Source organism: Cololabis saira, chromosome 8 (assembly GCF_033807715.1).
Source record: "Cololabis saira isolate AMF1-May2022 chromosome 8, fColSai1.1, whole genome shotgun sequence".
In the NCBI taxonomy this organism is placed as follows: Eukaryota; Metazoa; Chordata; class Actinopteri; order Beloniformes; family Belonidae; genus Cololabis; species Cololabis saira.
The window spans coordinates 13,984,551-14,002,358 of record NC_084594.1 but is presented as its reverse complement, the minus strand read 5'-3'; the positions used below and the strand labels follow the sequence as shown (position 1 = coordinate 14,002,358).

General features: G+C 37.1%; 1 protein-coding gene across 4 annotated transcripts in view; it reads left to right on the top strand.

Annotated features, from left to right (window-relative positions):
- Window positions 1-493: 493 nt before the first annotated feature.
- The window catches only part of ncoa5 (nuclear receptor coactivator 5), a 24,260-nt gene continuing 6,945 nt past the window's right edge, over window positions 494-17,808 (top strand). Inside the window, exons 1-7 of one of the 4 annotated variants that reach the window (XM_061726818.1) lie at window positions 494-572; window positions 5,769-5,828; window positions 7,022-7,291; window positions 7,528-7,635; window positions 13,640-13,703; window positions 16,066-16,317; window positions 16,397-16,515. In XM_061726818.1, the coding sequence (XP_061582802.1) occupies window positions 7,123-7,291; window positions 7,528-7,635; window positions 13,640-13,703; window positions 16,066-16,317; window positions 16,397-16,515 (712 nt within the window). In that variant the 5' untranslated portion in view covers window positions 494-572; window positions 5,769-5,828; window positions 7,022-7,122. Of the gene's footprint in view, window positions 573-5,768; window positions 5,829-7,021; window positions 7,292-7,527; window positions 7,636-13,639; window positions 13,704-16,065; window positions 16,318-16,393; window positions 16,516-17,808 lie in introns of all 4 variants that reach the window. The other 3 variants (XM_061726817.1, XM_061726819.1, XM_061726820.1) reach the window with 3 other exon arrangements.

Below are 17,808 nucleotides of genomic sequence, written 5' to 3'. Positions count from 1 at the left end.
TTAAATTAAACTTACCTGCTGTACTCTACTGCCCTTATTTTTAACAGCTTGTGCTTTTTATTATTTTACTTCTTTTCTTATTCTTACCTATTTGTTATTATGTCCTGTCGCTTTTAATGTCAATGTAAAGCACTTTGAATTACCTTGTGTTGAATTGTGCTATTTAAATAAATTTGCCTTGCCTTGCCTAATGAATCCAGAATGTATGACATTTTTGTTTTTGTAATTGCATTACAGAAAATCACAATATTCTAATTTTCTGAGACAGTCCTGTGTGTATATATGTATATATATATATATATATATATATATATATATATATATATATATATATATATATATATATATATATATATACATATATATATATACACATATATATATATACACATATATATATACATATACATATATATACATATACATACATAAAAAAAATACTAATATTAGACACGTGTCTATGGGTTAACCCGCTTACACCCGCGCATGCGCACCTCGCAGAAGACGGAGCAGCTTCTAAGAGCGGCGGTTACCGAGAACGACCTGAAACTGAGACAAAGTGAAAGTTCAAGGTAAGTCAGCCAGTGTTATATCGTCTACAAAATATAATCCCCGTGCATTTAGTCGACTGCGTCAACATAACTTGTGAAGTAACCTCGAAAACAAAGCCATTTGGGTTTCGTCTTCCTTGTGGAAGCTAACCTGGCTAACCTAGCTGCACCGCTTTAAGCTTTGTTGCTCAAATAACCACGCCGTTATAATCTCACTAAATAATTCGGTTGGGGATATTAAGAGTGCAAGCTTGTATGAACAAATGTGTGGCGCCCTATTTTTATACCCGGTGATTTGGAGCCTGTAACGCCATTTGCTGAGCGCCAGGCCGTGATGGACGCAACCACGTTAGCTGGATAAAGGCTGATTTATGGTTCCGCGTTACACCGACGCAGAGCTACGGCGTAGGGTACGCGGGGACCGTAATCCTACGGCGTAGGCTCTGCGTTGGTGTAACGCGGGACCATAAATCAAACAAGTGACTTTACACGCTGCTGCTGCACAAGTGTCTGGTTTTATTATGAATAAAAGATCAGTGAATGTTAATGTTTTGATGATTTTATAAGATATAGCATATATGGTCTAGTGAGGATGTGCTGCATGCTGTAAAATATCACTATAAGCGCAACACATTCATTAAATCCTTTATATCTATCTACAGTACTCGAGTTGTAAAAGAAATCAGGGGGGATGGTGGATTTTATCATATGGGGACAGATAATTTGTGCTGATTACAAATAATATAATATATTACAAATAATAGCACTGACCAAAACACCTGCAGGAATACTGCAGGAATGACATAGCAGCAGTTAAATGCAGCCTTCTGTAAGCTTGAAATATCCACTGGGCTTACATCAAATACATCACAACAATAAAAAACAGTTTTCTGAACTTATCAATATGACTCTGTCCTTCACAGGAAAAGTAAAATGGATCACTGCAAAAACTCAAAATCTTAACAAGAATATTTGTCTTATTTCTAGTTAAAATGTCTAATTTTAGCAAAAAATCTCAATTGACTTAAAACAAGACTCATCACTGGAAAAAACAACAATTTTCACCTGTTTCAAGTAGATTTTCACTTGAAATAAGTAGAAAAATCTGCCAGTGGAACAAGATTTTTTTGCGTGTAATAAGAAGGTAAATCTTGTCCCACTGGCAGATTTTTCTACTTATTTCAAGAGAAAATTTACTTGAAACAGATGAAAATTGTCAAATACGTTATTTTTCCTGTGTTATTTTTCTGGTGATGACTCTAAATGTTGAAATAGCAGTAAAACCACATTCATTGATGAAATGACATAAGGGATGGCAGTTTTACAGGGAGGATGATTTGGACCCTTTTTATTTCAGGGGGGATGCCATCCCCCCTCTACTCGAGTACTGTCTATCTATCTATAGACATATATATCCGTCATGATTTAATATCCTATTAAGTAGTGGCAGTATTGATTACAATGAACATACATGGATAAATAATACTTAGACGTAATAGGTTTTTTTATTTTTTTTATTTAACCAGGAAGATCCCATTTAGATTAAAAACTTACTACGTAAAGATGCCATTGCCATTAGGGCTGAGCGATATGGCCTTTTATTAATATGTCTATTTTTAGGCTTTGTCACGATACACGATATATATCTCAATATTTTTCCTTCGCCTTGAATTAACACTTTGATGCCTACAATCACACCAGTAAGACGATTCTATACGTCTACATTAAAACATTCTTGTTCATACTGCATTAATATATGCTAATTTTAAACTTTCATGCAAAAAGGGGGAAATCACAAATAAGTGAAATTTACCAAAACTGTATTTATTAAACAGTTACTAAGCAGTGAGTGGCACAAACATAAAAAGTGTCATTTCAAAACAGAAAGTGCACGTTGCATCTCTGACTCCCCGTCTGAAGAACATCTGCTAAGAATCTTCTGGTCCCAGTTTTACCTGGTTTTACCTGGTTTTACCTGGGATGAGCTGCTCTGAGCAGGAGGGGCCTTTACAGCACCTTTGTATTAAGACTAATTGTAGTTGTAGGGACTGCAATGTTTCATCCTCTCCTCCTTTACTTTGCATCACTTTCACTTATTGTTAGAAATATGACGTCATATAGTCTTGTTTGACTTTGTTTCGATGATAGTGAATGATTTCATGTGGCCACATTTAAGCAACACTAGGTGACGTTTCTCAGCTCTGGAAGGCTCGGCGGCGCGCTGCGCGGACACACATATCGCGCAGAGCGGATAGTTGGAGCAACATCAGCGCGGCGTGCAAGGAGAAAACCCCTCTCGTCTTTACTAAACCGTCCCAGTGTGGTTTGAAAAGAGTCCGTCGCGCGTAGCAACCGCGCGGGTGAACTCACGGCGCAAACAGGCCGAGTTTGGGAAAGTTAAAGTTAAAGCGGGGTGGAACTCAACACACGTGACTGACGTATGTAACAAGGTGCGCTTGTTTTATCTCTCTGAGAAGGAGAGACGAGACGAGAGAGTGAGAAAAGCCGGTAATTTGATGCCCGCGGCTAAAAGCAAATGCGTGACAATGTATACTCGAATATTCACGATATATACATTGTACATCGCACAGAGTAGAAGCCGAGATACATCGAATATACTCGATATATATCGCCCAGCCCTGAGATATATATATATATATATATATATATATATATATATATATATATATAATCTCCGTAAATCCGTACATATATACTGGTAGTATTGATTACAATGAACATACATGGATAAATAATACTTAAAGACGTAATACGTAAAGATGCCATTGCAATAATCCAACCTACTGAAAATTAATGCATGAATACGTTTTTCCATGTCTTGTTTAAACAGAATCCCCTTAATTCTAGCAATGTTTTTCAGGTGGTAATAGGCAGATTTAGTGATAAACTTTAGATGGCTGTTGAAGTTCAGGTCTGAATCAATAATTACACCAAGATTTCTCTATATCTCCGTCATGATTTAATATGTTATTAAGTACTGGCAATATTAATTACAATGAACGCACATGGATAAATAATAATTGTTCCCTGAGGTATGGTTGTTGCACTGGTGATTTTTTAGCATTTCTGCTGGTGGCACCAAATAAGTAATCAAATATTAAGATTTTTTTTGTCAAAGTGTAAATACAGAAGAGCTGTTTGGTTACTTCACCGTTTTTTTTAAATATTTTTTTAAGAATACTGACGAGTGGATTTCAAAGGGTCTCATATTCATTCCATACCTCTGTAAGTAGATGGTTTGCACACCTTTTAGTACTATTAGATAGGCGAGCACAAATAATAAATATTACATTTAAATTTGCTCTTTATAAAGAATACGACAGATTGAGGCATTAAGTACAGAGTTTTCCAAGCTTCCCTGTTTCAATATTCTGGTAAACTTTGAACTGAAAATCTTCAATTGCAATTGAGACAAAAAAATAGAACTGTGCTGAAAGTCCATTCAGCAGTAGGTGCATTTCTGTTACCCCTAGATTTGTGCAAAACCAAATATTGAAAAGGAGATCCTGTAATGGAAACTGCACTAATTAGAAAAAACTTGAAAATATCAAATAAACCTTTTCTCACTTTCCAGGAGGTGTTTTTTCATGCAATTCGATTTTACACATATTTGCAAAAATGTAATGGAAACACCTCTTGAGAATTTCCACCTTGCTGGCAGTGCTGGATGTGATGTAGTTGGTCATTTTTAAGTAATCAAAATATAGTTTCTAGCTGATTTTGGTCTCCATTAATACTATGTAGTTGTGCTAAAACACTACTTAATGCATAACATATGGGCTTTGCCTCTGAATAATCATTTGGAAGGATCATCTGCGGCATTCATCATCTGACTTCTTTCCCCACAGTCATAGAGGCAATCACAATAATTTGTCAAAGATTAGAGATGTTTTAGTTCATCATATTCAACATTGAGGATTTTCTTTTATGTTGTTTTGACGACAATTCTCTCAGGACCAGACATGGAGTGTTATGAGAAATACGCTTATTTGAAAACCCCAGTTCAATGGAATAATCGACCCCTTGCAGCACCACCTTATATTCAGATACAGAGATTTGATTTTCTTTGTGTAATGGAAACGTGGCTATGGATGGCATATGAATTGTACACCTAGTGGAGGTCAAACGGGTGGTGGTAGGAACAAAACATTTTTCTAAAGTCAACAACATTTAGTTGTTACTGTTCCTACTGGCAAAATTTCACGCAAATGAAGTTAATTGAACAGCTTGTTCATTGAATGGGGAGTGGTGGTCTAGTGCAGGGGTCGGCAACCTGCGGCTCCAGAGCCGCATGCGGCTCTTTAGCGCCGCCCTAATGGCTCCCTGGAGCTTTTTCAAAAATGTTTAACCTTTTTTTTTTTCTTTTTTTCTTCTTTTTTTTCCTTTTTTTTCTCTTTTTTTCTTCCTTTTTCCTTTTTTAATCTCGACATTTCGACTTTTTTCTCGACATTTCGACTTTTTTCTCGAGATTGTACTTCAACAATAATCTCGACATTTCGACTTTTTTCTCGACATTTTGCCTTTTGCCATTTGCCTTCATTCTAAGACTTATACAAGACTTCATTTTTTGCAGCTCCAGACATATTTGTTTTTTGTGTTTTTGGTCCAATATGGCTCTTTCAACGTTTTGGGTTGCCGACCCCTGGTCTAGTGGTTACAGAGGACTGAGGTCCCAGGTTCGAGTCCCTGGGTTGGAAACCGAGGTGAACCATTGTGGACCCATGAGCAAGGCCCCAAAACCCTCAACTGCTCCCTGGGCACCGGAAAAATGGCAGCCCACTGCTCCTAGTGTAATTAGTGATTAGTGGTTAAAAGCATAGGACAAATGACGGTGTGTTTGATGCGATATATATACTGACAAATAAAAAATATTGTAAAGTATTGTCTATTTTTATGCAGTGGTAAACAGTGTTTCTACACTATGACTCCATACTATAACATACCTATATAAATGAGGCTGTGACGAATATTAACCAAAAGTGACATGTTTCAGTGATAATATGGTATTGTCTTAATAGATTGAAACTGTTTAATTCTGTCTTCTCCCTGCAAGACCATAGATAAGCATGTCTACAACTTCTTAAAGTATTATTATTAATATGTTAAACTATTATGGACAACCCAGAGCATTTGTAGTGACTCTTCCTCTTAACTGGTATTAATTTTTTCCTTTTAAATATTTTCCCCTTGTTTTAGACACTTGGGTCTCCAAATCTGCGCTAACACTGAATCCCGGGCATCCACGTTCAAGTTGAGGTATGTAACATGCTGCTCTCTGTAAAGCACATATACTCTCAGCTGAAATGTAATGTAATTTTTTTATATGTAACTACGATGCATGCAAGACAAAAAATTTGAAATAATTTCACATTGTGCATTAAATGCCTTTGGAAAACTTTTTCCTGAAGAACATGACTTTGGTGTGTTTGCATTTTGACATTTTCATTTAGCCACAAGTTTTGATTTAATTTCGAATAATACAATTTGCTTCAAGATTGCTCTTTCATTTCAAGAGAAGAGGACCTTTAGAGCAACTATTTCATTTAATTTGTATCAGCCATTCTTGGAGAATTGAGATCAAACCTGACGTGACAAATTTTCCTTGGGTGTTTTGTCACCTAACTCGCATCATGAAACTTTATTTGACACAGCAATTTGAATTTACTTTTTTCTTTTATTTTTCAAACCGTGTTCCACCGGTTTCTGTGCAATTTCCTTAGAATAACCAGGTCCAGCTTTTTCAATTGTAGTCCTGTAAAATGTTTGCAGTTTGTTTGGGTATTTTTATAATGCAAAAATTTGATTTTGAATGAAAATGAAAGAAAAGAGACAGATATTCTGGAACAATGTTAATTTTAAGTCATTTGTATTTCAGCCATGAAATGCAAATCTGGGATATCACAAGTTTTCTTTCTTTGGAGATCCTGATTTAGTTAACGATTGCTTTGAAGAAAATACCCACAGATGATCTTTTTGTGTATATGAGGAGACCTATTGACGCAGATATGTGTGCATTTCTCTGACTGGTTCAAAAACCTATGGGAATGACACAAAAAAACGGAAGTTTTTACAAACTTGCATGGTGGGAAATTCATATTAAAGTCCACTGCTTCACGAAATTAGTGAATCTGCTTTTTTTGATCAATGTATTTGTATTTTAACAGTTGTGTAATTTAATTTAAAGCAAACATACTAATTTAAAGAGCTAAATGGGACCAAAACACAATTTAAGGAAAGAAAAAAAAAATACCGTCATTGTGTTTCAAACAGGAGTATTTTTGCAAAGAAATTTTTTCTCAAGTTTAAGCGTTTTCATATGGAAAAAACACTTTTTCAACTGCATTTGAGTGTGTGCTTTGTTTTAACTGTGATCTACAACTTTTGATCCACTCAACTCTTCATCCATTGAGGAATTTGATCTCTTCTCTTAACTCACTGACATGTTTCAGGATTGTGGACCCTTTAAAGACGCTTTTTTGCGAACGACCTGAACCTGTTGAAGCATTTAAGGCGCACGAAGAAAGAAACTGGTAAACCGTGGGATCTAGTCATGTCTCGCAGAAGAAGCCGCAGCCCATCACAGGGGCGATTTTCACGCACCTGCAGCAGTAATGATCCACGAGATTTGGAGAGAAGAATTTTTGTTGGGAATTTGCCAACTTCTGACATGTCAAATAAGGATTTGGAAGAGCTGTTCAGCCCACACGGGGAGATAGTCGGTTAGTAACTTCATAACCGATAAGTCGTCAATTTTGATTCATTGCAATTTGTCGAGTAGACTTTTCACTGACACAGCTTTTGGAATATTTTAAATGTCAATTCACATTAAGTTAGACAAGTCTTTTTAACAAATGCCATAATGTACTGATCGATTTTAAGTGAAATACTGATTAGGTATCCAAATGTTCTTTCGAATGGTCCTAAGTTTCTGCCACTTAAAATATTCCTCTTCCAGGCGTATCCTTGTTTCGAGGGTATGGATTTGTACAATTTGAGCGCGTTGAGGAAGCTGAAGCTGCAAAGGCGGCCCAAAAGGGCAGAATATATAAAGGTTACAAAATAGGTAAGCTTTAACTGCAAAACGTGTCAATGTCAAACTAAAGGGGATGGGTTTCTATTGTTGAGAGGGACATAGAACCAAAATAAAGACACATTCACATCAATGATACCTTTTTTATTTATTATTGTCACGCAAAACTTCTGAAGTGCATTATTTTTCTCATCTGTCATTAAAAATGTCAGCAAAGAAGTGGATCAAACATGTAATTTTCCAAAGCTTAACACTTTAATCGTAGTTGTCCACACTAGGACAACCCCTTAAGACCAGATGCAACATCTTCACATATATTTAAGACCAGGTGATGTTGATATGCTTCATACTTTGGAACTTACTGCAACATGAGCTTGTTTAAATGTCCTATATTACATTTTTCCTTACTTTCAAATGTTCAAAATTGACTTAAACTCGGGCAAAATGCACGGTTAAATTGCGTTTGCAATATCTTAAAATCGCTCTCACTGCAGTTTTGTAATTGCAGTGAGAGCGAGAGCAATTTACACGGTGGTCACGTGACACGAGAGTGAGCAGTGCGTTCTACTGCATCACATTTTCATGCTGCACTTTCATCTGTTGTGTAATGGCCTTGTGGCTCGACGGAACAGTCATAATTTTGATCAACTGTGAATAGTATCGAAGATGAACAGCACGTCTGCGCTGTGGGATTATTTTGGTTTTAAAAGAAGATGCTGTGCAGCATGCAGAGCATACCATGGTAACTTCTACTACTTGCTACTTCACAGGGTAATACTACAAATTTGTTCCAGCACAAAACCATAGTCATGTCGGACAGTTGTTTTGGCTAAAATGCCGAGAACGCGCGTGCCAGACAAGACAAAAATCCCAAAACGGTGATTGTGAAATATTGGAAAGTGTCAATCCATAAAAGTGTGTAATTCAAAACGGCTTGGCGAAATCACTCGGGCAATAACCACGTGCTTAGCCAAGGATGTGGTACCACTCAGCGTGGTGACTTAACCTGGGTTAACGGCATTGATAAATGGTACAGCAGAAGTTAAATTGGGGCGTGAGCCCCAGCACATAAACGGGTTCTGCGTCAAGAGATGCGCATCTGCACCAGCAAACGTTTTTCATGATTTTCGGATTTGAATAATTAAAACATTTTAAACAAGTCAATGAAACTACTTCATGGTTCTTTTCCTGTGGTGGAATATTGGATGCTAAGAACTTTATCTGCCTATCAGACCTCTGATTAGGACTCTGATCAATATTCTAGAGCAATATTCCATCATTTTTATTTAAGATAACCAGTTTACTCTTTCAAATTTGTGTATTCTTCAGTGTCTTCTCAGTAGTTTTATATTTAAACTTTGTCTTTGAGGTAGTAGACCTGTTGGTTGATAATGTTGAAGAAATCTAACTAAAACTTCCTTTTAAAAATAAAAAAGCACTAGTTGTATTATTAGTAGAATGCATATTGTATTTACTGACTAATTTAAAAGATGCAAGACTGGAAATAAATGCACCAAGTCTATGGGACAGAACGTTTTATACTTAATGATTATAGTATTTTTATGGTCATGTTAAAAGCATATATTAGGTTTTATTGATAAAGAAAAAAGTTGCATGTAAATTGCAACTTAAATTGGATTGTCTTTTTGCGAAAAAAATCACAATGTGATTTCCCCAAATTGTTCAGCCCTAATTTAAATGGTAAGAAAGCCTGTTTTCACATAATGAATATTTCATTTTAAGAGTATACTAGGAACTCCTGAGGTTCTTTTTTTTTTTTCAATAAAACTTTCTCCTTACGCAAGCAGAATTGGTATATGCTCGTTGATCTTCTGAACTTCAACCCAGCTCAAGGGGCCCTGCATTTCATTTAAAAAAAAAAAACAACTATTTAATCGTCTCTGTTGCTGTGGCACCTGGCTGGCAGTAATGGGTGTCATTTGTTTGGGAAGGTAACCCATAACATCAGACTGAGAGGGGAACAGAGCTGATCTAATCTAATCAGCCTTGCATAATATCAGACATTTGTTTGTATAACATGCAGGAATAACAAATTGTTTCTCACAATGGATAATTTAATCTTTTACCCCTTTTTTAATAACTTAAAACTAGTGGTTGTTGAACACACACACGCCGCAGAACACGCACACAAGTGCGCATATTGAAAAATAGAGCGGGAGCAAAACTTAATTTGATTGTACTTTATTTCAGTTTTTACATTAATCAGACCCATCAAAGTCCTCATCCTCTGTTTCTGCATTAAAGAGCTCCGCTAAATCAGCTGTGCCAGTCGGAATTTCCTCGCTGTCGGAGTCACTTTCCGTGCCGTGCGGCGCCTCGGAAATGCTGGATTTTGCGAAAGCTTGCAAAATTGTCCCAGCAGACACGTTAGCCCACGCATCAACAATCCATCTGCAAACTGTGACATAACTTGCCCGGTGCTGCCTTCCACTCTTTGTGAAACTGTGTTCCCCCTCCGTCATCCATCTCTCCCACGCCACTCGCAGGCTGATTTATGGTTCCGTGTTACACCAACGCAGAGCCTACGCCGTAGGTTACGGGGCGACGCGCACGTACGGTCCGGCGTAGGCTACGACTTAACCTATGGCGTAGGCTCTGCGTCGATTTAACGCCGAACCATAATTCAGGCTTCACTTTGAACGGCCGGTTCACACCGACGTCCAGCGGTTGGAATTCCTTCGTCAGACCTCCCGGAATAACGGCAAGCACAGCGTTCATATTTTTCACTTCTTTTTTTACATTGTCTGGTGAGATGGGCGCGCATAGAGTCACAGATCAGCAGCGATGGTGATGTGTGGAAATAACCACCGGTTCACCGTACATAGACCTGCCTCAGCCACTCTATCATCATCCCTTCATCCATCCAGCCCTTTTCATTTGCCTTTATAATGACCCCGGCTGGAAAAGTCGCTTTAGGCAAAGTCTTTCTTTTAAAAATCACCATAGTTTCTGTCCATCAGCGTGGCCACCAAGCACAACAGTGAACGATGACTTCTCATACCCCGTTGTACGGATCGCCACCGTGCTGGTCCCCTTCCTCTCCACTGTGTGATTCACCGGGATGTCGAAAGTCAGCTGGTCTCTAATGATGATGGTCTCTAACACGTCCGCAAATCACGGGCAATTCACGCGCCCCCCTTCCCCCTTTAACTTCTCATGGTGGCCTCAATTACGTCCGCCTTACAATAATACAATGGGCGCATTGCGTCATTGGACGCGCGGCACATTTAAAAAAAAAAAGAAAGGAGGAGTTTATATGCGCCTAATGGTCGTCAAAATACGGTAAACCATTTGCTCTGAATCGGCCTTGGTACTGCTTTGACGTAGGAGCGGTATTTTGGAAATTTGTAAAGGCAAGGCTTGTTATAGGAAATGGATTTCGTTTGAATAATCATCATAAGTCAGTCATGTCATGAGGAATAAACCACATTGTGTTTCATGTGGATCTCAACCAAGGCAAGTCAAATTTTTCAATAAAGCTCTAAAGGTTTGTTAAGGGTTGTGACAAATAGGGAGCTCCTGAGGACAAAGTTACCGGCAATAGTTATTTTCTTAAATTTGTATGTATTCACTTATTTATTTTTCTCTCTCCCCATGGTTGTATTTGAAGATAGAAATTTAAAAAACATGTAAATGCCACTGGGCACTTTAGGGTAGGCCAAATAACCCTGTAATTCCTAAAATTAATTTTATCTCAGTAAATTGTGGACTTCACTGTTGCTCCATTCCCCTGTGTTTTAGTCGGATTTGTAGCAGCCAAAAACCTTTTATTTATGGAAAGTTTTACTGATGTTCACAAGGCTTTGTAAGGCCCCTTTCCGGTAACACATTGATAAGTTAAGAAATAACTGCACTTGCATTGGCTGAATCAATCATTACAGGAAAAGATGATTCCCCTTACGTTGGGAAAGCTTCTACTCCAAAGAAGGACCTAAAACAGAAACACTGAAAGGAGTCCTATGGACTGGGGTTGTTCATGGTTCCTGCGGCGCACACATGAACAACATTTATATAATTTATAAGAGCTATGAAAGTGTTTCTGGTTTGGGAGCTTCTTTGATAGTAGTACATATATGCTGCATTTGGTCTTATTGGGTATCTATTAAAGCAGGACAAAGGACATTTGTTCAGATTAAAATATTAGTTATAATTTCATTTGCAGAAATATTTGCTTGCGTCATCTTTTATCCCTACGGTCTACTGTCTTACTGTCAGTAAAATCCAGTCAAATTAACTTTTATCGCTTTTTAATTGTCTCTGTGACAACTGCATATTGTTTTGAAGTACTAAAGCCGGGTTTATACTTCTGCGTAGCAACTATGCATGGCGCCTCCACCGTCTCTGGTGTTCATACTTCTGCATTATTGTTGGAGTCCCTCTGTAATTACATCACCAACCACTAGGCGGCGGCATAGGTTCTGCAGCACTGTAGCTTGCAGTGCCGATTTTCCTTGTTTCCTTCCTGTATGTAGCAATGGAACAAACAAAAGTATATTTTTTACATGATTTGGAACAGATAAATATTGAGCATCAGTCTTTTTTACAGACTGCAGCAAACTACCCAACTTGAAAATAATGAAGAAGAAATATTGGTGGGAAATTTGAAAAATAACTAAATTTACCAATTGGATTTTTTGTGGTCCTCCTTGTGTAATTACATTTGGAGTGAGGTGAACTTCAGGCTACACCGTTGGGTGGATATCGGCTCCAACTCGTATAAAATATACTTTATTTTGAATTTGAATGTCCAAGGCGTAAACGAAAGGAAACTCTGCCCTGCATGGTACAGTGCCGCAGAAAAAAAACATACACTACCACCTTGTGCTTGGTGGTGGGACCACAGAATGATACAACCGATGACACAGAAGTCTAAATGGTTTAGGGGCCGTGCATTTTCTACCTGCTACACAGAAGCATAAATCAGGCTCAAGTCACACAACAACAATGAAAGTAGTTCACATAGCTACAATGGACATTATGGCAGATGGAGCTAAGACTCAAGAAAATAATGATGGAAGAGAAAATTAAAGATGCCTAAGAAGAGTAAATATACAGGACTGTCTCAGAAAATTTGAATATTGTGATTTTCTGTAATGCAATTTAAAAAAACAAAAATGTCATACATTCTGGATTCATTACAAATCAACTGAAATATTGCAAGCCTTTTATTATTTTAATATTGCTGATCATGGCTTACAGCTTAAGAAAACTCAAATATCCTATCTAAAAAAATTAGAATATTCTGGGAATCTTAATCTTAAACTGTAAGCCATAATCAACAATAATAAAATAATAAAAGGCTTGCAATATTTCAGTTGATTTGTAATGAATCCAGAATGTATGACATTTTTGTTTTTTTAATTGCATTACAGAAAATAAAGAACTTTTATCACAATATTCAAATTTTCTGAGACAGTCCTGTAGGGACACTTTTATTGAAGTGACTTTTTCTCCACATTATAGGTTGAGCCACTGAGCTAAAATTTTAAAAGTTCCTTTGTACTGCTTTAAGAAATCACAGGTTTACAGTATTTTGTCCTTTTAACTACCTATTTGTGACATTTTAGCATACATGGTGTTCAATAAGGCATTTTATAATTAAAAGGAAAAAACATCCAAATTTGTAAGCTTTAGATTTTGTGATTTAAATTCATACTATTGAAATAATGTTCATAAACATTATTAAATTGTAATCAAGTTAAAGTCTATGAAATCTTGAGGAAGTCCTTGTAGTATTGCGATTGTCTGAATTTGATTTCCAGTGTAGTAAACTACAATTCAATTTTAAACATGGTTAAGTAACCTGTTGGTAATTCTATTTCAATTTAACAGATTTTACATCTCATTTCGGTGTATTTTGAGCTTGCGTCCAGTTTGGATTTAAAAATTTTGATCCTGGTACTTTTATTTCATTTGGATCGCGAAGCTGTTGACGCGGCCAGTCACTTTGCGTAAACAACATTGGCTGATCTACATGTCACTGTTATGTTCAACGTTTGGATTGATTTATTTTCAGATGTAAATATGGCAGTGGAGCGACGGCAAGCTAAACCTCAATCCCAGCAGAGTCCACCACGAAGGTAAAGTAACGCGAAACGGGTGTGAAGAACTACCATCGCCTATGGTGTCGGTAAAAAAAAAGAAAAGCGTATTTAACTTTTCCTCACCTTTTATAATATCCACTAATGCCGTCCACATTATGGAAGCGGTCACACCATTGGACGGGTTTGTGAGCAATTAATATTTCACCCCAAGTAAAAACATTTCTGATGTGTTGAAATAAAGAAAAAATATATTTATGTACTTTAAAGTGTCTTTTTTTCCAAGATTCTTTACCTTGTGTTTTTTCAGCAAGTCTTTTCTGTCTGATTTCTCTCCGACATTTCTTTTAGTTGCGCAAATATGCTACTTTCAGGTTGAAGTCAATACAGATGTGTGGTAAAAGTACACTGATTCAGTCATCTATTGTTTGAATATATCAGGATGTGAGAAAATATCTGGTCCCAACAAGATGTAAATGCAACCTCAGATAAACACATGGCATTAAAGCCCTTGAACTTGTTAAAAAAAAAACATTGTGTAAGAAGTAGAGCCCTTGTAGAACCAGCAGTCATTGCTGGTTGTTTGTTTTTCTCCTGGGTATTGTTCTTTTCTGGACCAGCAAACCCCTGATTTTATCAGTCGCCACACTTGTTTGCGATCAGTCAAGTACATTGGATTTTCAGCATGAGACTTCTACTTAACATGTTATTTCCAAGTGTAAGATGCAAACTTCATGCTGCTTGCTTGGCTTTATCTTAAATCATAATAGGCTAAAAGTATGTCATGTGAGGCTGTATTTACCTCATTTTAATTCCAGTTAAATACCAAAATCTTTATATCCTGATATATAAAACCTTAGACAGAGGTCTTAGACAAAGTTTAAAAAAAAAAAAAAAACAACAAAAAACTATTTACATACATATATATTTCCTCTTCCCCATGTGACTGAATTAATATTAAAAGTCATTGGCTTTGAAACCTGCAATACTGTCTTACATGAAACTGCTTTGAAAATGAGCGGCAGCTCCCCTAAAGCCAAAAAACACTTTGTGGTGTCGGGAAACTACAATAAATGTGTATTTTAAAGGATCTATTAGTTTAGTTACTACTCTGAGGCTGAACAGCTGTGTTGAATTTTCTTTCTTATAATTGCCAAAGCATTTGTGTAGTTTTTTTTTTAATAATTAAAGAAGTGAAAACCTTTCCGATCTTTTCAATCAATGGAGAAAATAAAACCATGTGCTTACCTGTGCGTGCGAAACATGCCGATCGTGGGAACAAATCTTAAAACATTTCTCCGTCGCGCTACTAGTTGTCAAAGGTTGTCCTTTTAAAAACTTGTTTTTAAATTGTACGTTTATGCTCATTACTTGGGTAGTAGCTCTTAAAACTACTTTTCAACCGGCCACTTAATAACCGTTTTCACTCGAGTCTCATCATTTAACGGTCACACATCAAGGAGGAACTTGCTTTCGGCAGATTGGTGTACCGGGTGTTCAAACAAGGTTTACAATCCTTACTTATTTGGGGATGTACTTGGATATTTTTTTTCAACACAATTTGCATTACTCTGCAATGAAGTTCACGTTCCGTCTGATCCATCTGAACCATCTGTAACACTTGGACCATTTGTGGAAAAATGCAGATGTTACGGAAGGGAAAAGTGATGTGACTGAAGAGGCTGATCGCCATCAGTTCTTGAGTCCAGAAGCGTAAATGTGACGTGCTTCTTGTGCACCCATTTCAAATAAATAAAACTATAATCGAGAATTGTCTTGCTCAACAGCTGATCATTATGAATGCAGGAGTTTGCTGTATCATTTTTCAAGGTGTATTAGAGGAATTGCAAACATTGCTGGGGGGGATCCAAGTGTTATGCAAAGTAACACCATGTATTCCAAAGGAGGAGTTTGTTTATTTTTGTCAACCATTCATTAGCTTGAATCTTGAATCTGTGACCAACTTGGGTTAAACATTTTGAAATTAAAACTTTTTTGGTCAAGCAAATACATTAAAACATTTTCTACCCAAAAAGTTCTCTGTTTGATTGCAGAGAAAAACTTGCTGAAGTGATTTTTAAAATTCAAATGATTTAAAGGAAAAAGTGCATTTTGGTTTTAAAGAAAACCATTATGTGATGCATCTGAATATCCATTTATTGGACAATTTCTAGGATTGTTGGTAAGATTGGAACAACTTTTTTTCCCTGCATAAAATCAGAAAAATGGAGATCGTTTGCCAAGCTTCTCATCTGAATATTTTATTTTTGAACTGAATAAATTGGGATTACTATTTTTCAAATACCAGCCATTAATTTATTATCTTCAATAGAGAATAGTATTTCATAGGGAGTCTAAACTTTAAAATGCCTTTTCACTGATTTAATGATATTTCTCTCAGGGCCCCGTACAACAAAGAGCCCCGACCCCGGTCCCGTTCACCTGTTTATGTGCGTGATGCGCGGGATGGTCGTGACGCTCGTGATGCCCGTGACGGGCGGGATGGGCGCGAGCCTCGGGACAGCCGTGATGGAAGGGACCCCGTTCGAGAGCCGAGGCCGAGTAGCCACTCTCGAGAGCCTGAATATCGATACCGCAGCTCCACCAGTAGAGACAAGGACATCAGAAGCGATCCACGAGAGCCTGCATACCGGTGACTGTCAATCAGCCCATCAACTGCAAGTCCTGAATCGCATAGCTACACTCGGTCCTAACCTGAAATCTTTCAGCAGAGAGGAATTTGACCGATACTACCGCAGTGGCAGCAGCGCAGAAGACTATTACAGGAGGAAGGATGAACCGTACAGAGAGGCTTACGCGGATCCCTGGAACGGACGCCGCGAGCAACCCGGTAAGTGTGCTGCACCTGTCCTGGGTTATGGAGGCAACAGCTCAAGCAATGAGGCCGTTGAAAATTTAAGATGTAAATATACATTTAATAGTAAAAAATAATTTGTATGACTAGTATTTATACTGAATCAGAGTTCTCACTAAGACTGGAGTGATTTTGTTTTGATATTCAAATTGCATTGAAGTAAAGTAAATGAACCAATGGACTAGATCAGGGGTCGGCAACCCGCGGCTCTAGAGCCGCATACGGCTCTAGAGCCGCCCTAGTGGCTCCTGGAGCTTTTTCAAAAATGTTTGACCTTTTTTTCTTCTTTCTTTCTTTTTTTCTTTTTTTTCTTTTTCTCCTTTCTTTTTCTTTTTTTTCTTTTTCTCCTTTTTTTCCTTTTTTCTCTTTTTTTTCTTTTCCTTTTTTAATCTCGACATTTTGACTTTTTTCTCAATTTTGACTTTTTTCTCGTCATTTTGACTTTTTCTCAACATTTCAACTTTTTTTCTCAACATTTCGACTTTTTTCTCAACATTTCGACTTTTTTCTCAACATTTCGACTTTTTTCTCAACATTTCGACTTTTTTCTCAACATTTCGACTTTTTTCTCGACATTTTGAATTTTTTCTCGACATTTCGACTTTTTTCTCGACATTTCGACTTTTTTCTCAAGATTGTACTTCAACATTAATCTTGACAATTCGACTTTTTTCTCGACATTTCGACTTTTTTCTCGACATTTCGACTTTTTTCTCAAGATTGTACTTCAACATTAATCTTGACAATTCGACTTTTTCCTCGACATTTCGACTTTTTTCTCGACATTTCGACTTTTTTTCTCAAAGTGCATAATGAAAAAAAAACTTGCCCCAGTTCTAACTAGTATAGAAACATGCAACATGTGTTGCCTTCATTCTAAGGCTGATACAAGACTTCATTTTTTGCGGCTCCATACATATTTATTTTTTGTGTTTTTGGTCCAATATGGCTCTTTCAACATTTTAGGTTGCCGACCTCTGGACTAGATCAATTTATCCCTAAACTAAGGATATGTTCCTCAGCCTTTTAAAGTTGCAGTGATTAAACCTTTACTCAAAAAACCCTTGTAACCCAGACATCATAGCGAATTGTAGACCAATTTCCAACCTTACATTGATATCTGTATCTATATCTAGCTAGTTATGTGACCGTTTGTATAGAAATGATCAACGTGAAGTTTATCAGTCAGGGCTCAGAATGCATCAAAGCGCAGAAACGGCTGGTTCGAGTCACTAATGACCTTTATAGCCTCAGATAATGGATTAGTGT